The 3,859-nt window shown below is 51.5% G+C and overlaps 1 protein-coding gene across 2 annotated transcripts in view; it reads right to left on the reverse strand.

The window, feature by feature from the left end:
* Window positions 1-3,859, reverse strand: part of WT1 (Wilms tumor 1) — a 38,589-nt gene that overhangs the window by 25,017 nt on the left and 9,713 nt on the right. For both annotated transcript variants that reach the window (XM_026087692.1, XM_026087693.1), the window contains exon 4: window positions 459-536. In XM_026087692.1, the coding sequence (XP_025943477.1) occupies window positions 459-536 (78 nt within the window). The remainder of the gene's footprint in view (window positions 1-458; window positions 537-3,859) is intronic.

Genomic DNA, 3,859 nt, shown 5'->3' on the forward strand with positions numbered 1-3,859 from the left:
AGCCCGCAGCCCGCAGCCCGACGGCGCCGCTCGGGTGACACCCGTCTGCGCGGCTGCAGTTAGGTCCCGATGAGGCACAGCGAGGCGCTTGACAAGGCTGCACCAGCGCACGCTCCTGCAGGACGAACCGCTCTGAGATAGAAAGACAAGCAAGCTCAGGAAAATATTGTCATTTCGTCCCCGATCTACGGGCGGAGTAAAAGTCTAAGGGAAAACTTTAGCTTTTAACTATTTACTATTTAACTTAATAGGCATGAACGGATCAGCAATGTAACGCTTACTAGTTCGTTAAAGGCATTGTTAAAAACACGGTAAGTTATAGCCAGATGATGACCCATTTTCAGTGCTGGTCAGTATTTTTTTCGTGCTAGTGACCGTATTCAGTTCGTAAAATAAAAAATTAAATTTAAACAAAACTACACTAGGGTAAAAGATTACAAAATAATAAAACGCCTTACCCCTTTAATGTAGATCCCAAGTTCATTTGATTCCATGTCATGCATTCAAGCTGTGAGGTCATTTGGTATAAATTGTCACTGTTATGAAAATATCTAGAATTAGAACTAGAATTACTGTGATCAGATTAGAACTAAATCAAAATAGCAGCATTATTATTTGTTACTTGTTTTTAAACATACAACAGTAGCAAGTGAATTTATTCTATATAATCCCATTTATCAATGTAACATCAAATTTAAAAGAAGGAAAGAATAGCTATGCAGTGCAAAGAAAAATCTCTTTTGATCTACAGGTCTGTTCATTTTTCATTTGCTGGAAGTTGAGACATAAAACTCTTTCCTTACAGAAAAGTCATATCCGATATTGACACATTTAAATTAATGAAACGAATATATGCCGACTTGTGGGTTAACAAAGCAGATTATTTGTTTAAAAAAGGCAAATCTGCTAACTGTTTTAACCAAGAGTGTAAAAGATCACGTGGTTAATGGACTGAAACAGCTATCGTGACTAATGATGGATGTTACTACATATAGGGGCTTGATAAGCAGAAGAAAAATGGAGTGGCTGAGCGATGAACGAAATTCACAACTGGAAGACACTTTTTTTTTTCTTTTGGCACAGGGCGATGGTCTCGGAGCAAACAACGAGCACAGCACACGCGGTGGTTGCAGAAGGGGATCCCCAGCTGGGCGCTTTCTCCTTGCAAGCCGCAGGCGCCGGCAGCGCCGAGCGGAGGGGCGCTAAGAGCAGCGGCGGCGGCGGCGCGCGCAGCGGGACCCCCGGTGACCCCCGCGCCCGCGCTGCCTCCGCGCGCCCGCGCAGCCCGGGCCGCCCCCGCGCGCGGAGCACCCGCCGTTCCCGCGGGCTCTGTGACTGCTGTCCGCGCCAGGCAACAGCCACGCACAATAAACGCGAGGCTCCCTGGTGATTAATTACACCTCCACTCGCTGGACTTATGCAGCGAATTTATATCATTCTGTTATGAGAAGAGGGCTTTTTTTTTCCTCGTGGCAGGTAGAAGCGACCTAAAAAAGTCAGATTCCAGTGGGAAGCTTTTGCATATAAAAACAAATTAAGTGACTTCAATCTCGAAGTATGTGTAATATCATTTGTCTGTATCACTGGACACTATTATTCATCAGTGTGTCTGAACTGCTATTATGCTACTACAATGTCCTGCATATCAGCTCAGGAATTGTTAAACTCTCCTGCAGTTTCCCCATTTGCAATAGCAGTTCGTGCTGGTCTGTGCCAACTACGTTTTGCAATTCCACGAATTCTTCCTGTAATGCTGCTGTAATTAATTCCTCCAGGACCCTGATTTTTATTAGAAGTACCCGCCCGATGCATTTACAGCAGGAGATTTCCCTTTAACTTTCTTTCTCTTGACAGTTCATTTATAAGAGCCTCCCCCACAATATCCACTTTTTCCCCTCCTTTGCTTTTTCATAAAGCAATACACTTATTCATCTCGTCACTAGCTAGCAGCCACTGTATTGCATGCCGCGTTTCGGTGACAGTGTCCAAAACGAACCTCTGAGAAACCAGCGCAATTTCTAGAGGCGAAGTGAAGCCACAGCTCACTGTCTTCACCTACACGTTAAAGCTCACTCGTGCCCTCCCCGATGTACAGCCGCGCCTCGGTCCCTGGTCTGCAGCTTCGACAACTCAACAACGGAGCCGGAGCGGGCTTCGCCCTTGAAGGGAGCCCGGAGCGGCTCTCAGGCAGGCTGCGCCTGGCGCAAACGCCTCCGAGAAATAAGGCGAGCGAAATCCCGCTCTTTCTGCTGAGCGGGGCCGCGCCGGCGCTGCTGCCGCGCCTCCGGCCTCCCGCGCCCCCCCCGCGCCCCTCCGCGCTGCAGGCGCGGCCGGCCGGGCCCCGGGGGCGATGACTGCCCGTGGGCAGCCGGCGCCCAGGCTCGCCGCCCCGCCGGCCCTATCTGTCCTCCTTCGGGGAGGAAGCACGGTAGGACACGCACGGGGCGCCGAGCCCGGGCGCCTTTACGAGAGCCTGGGGCAAGGAGACGTTTACCGCGATGGGCTCCAACGCCGCGGGAAGGGCAGAGGCGCCGCCGGTCCCAGGCGCCTGGGGGGCACAGGCAGGCTTGGCCGAGGAGGGAGCGGGGCCCGGCCCCGGCCCCGGCCCCGGCCCCGGCCCCGGCGGCGGGGCCAGGTAGGGCGCCGCTGGGCTCCGCTCCCCGAGCAAGCCCGCAGGCAGGGAATGTCGCGTTTGCTTCGGGTTGCCCCGGGGCCATCGGGCATCGACAAAGGATTAAATATCTCGCCTCTGACATGTGATAGAGAACAGGACATCCCTAACCCCATTTACGCTTCAGCATGGTTTATTATTGACAGTACCATAAGATGATCTCATGGAATTAACAGCTCCGCTCAAAATCTTTGCTTTGAATGAGGTTTGAATTATGAGAAGGAAAGCGCAGTCTCTGGGGATATGCCTGCATTGATTCCAATCTGAATCACTGGCCCTCCAAATGGCCACAAAGAAGACACTAAAAATAACTTATTTTCATTACAGAGATGCTTTTAAAGAGAAATGAGAGGAAGGGGGGAACATTTCTACAACGGGGATTAATGTAAGTTGGAGTGGAATAAAAGGAAGTCAACGCTGAGCAAAAAGGGAACTTAAAAGGAAACCAGTAGTAGATCATATAGAGTTTGTTTTGGCCTGCATTGCAGTATTACCGAGTTCTTGACCTCTGCACAGAAAGAGCTATAATCTGAACTGAGACTCCTCCACTTTTAAAGTCTTTGTAAGTGTGACTCACAGTAAATTTTCAACATTGAGCATGTTTACTACATTAAACAGCGYGAGGTAGAAAAGTTCACATCACCATTTTAATGGACCCACAAATGCTAGTCATCTAGTGCACACTTGCAATCTGTGCAGGTTTGTCATCCATGTCTAGCTATCAACAACAGGCGCAGTACTCTTTGGCAGAGGAGGCGAGCTGCGCTATAAACAGAGTAAGAGAGTAAGTAGTTGCCGAGGCGAGAGATTTCAGAGATACTTTTGCTTCCAGTGTAAGAATGATGGTCTTTTAACCAGTTCTTTCAATCTGTCGCCTTCCCGACTGCTCTGCCTTGGTAAGGGAGGCAAGGGAAAGGTCCTCGGCCTTGCACCCGCCCGAGTGCCTTCTGCTGACTCCCTTTCCGCACTGCAGCCCGGGCTTGCACCAGCCAGCCGGGCAGCTCTGCGGGGGATTTACGCAGATCTGCGCGCCGGCTCCGCCGTGGCTCCCCGCGGAGGAGGCTGCAGGGCCGGCGGCTGCGCGGCGGCGCTCCACCTCTGCGCGCCCCCGCTCCACCTCTGCGCGCCCCGCAGCGCGCAGCCCAGGCGGTTCCGCGCAAGGCGGCGGGCGCTTGGCCGAGGGCGCCC

The sequence above is a fragment of the Apteryx rowi genome, unplaced genomic scaffold (assembly GCF_003343035.1).
Source record: "Apteryx rowi isolate R43461 unplaced genomic scaffold, aptRow1 scaffold_73, whole genome shotgun sequence".
NCBI lineage: Eukaryota > Metazoa > Chordata > Aves > Apterygiformes > Apterygidae > Apteryx > Apteryx rowi.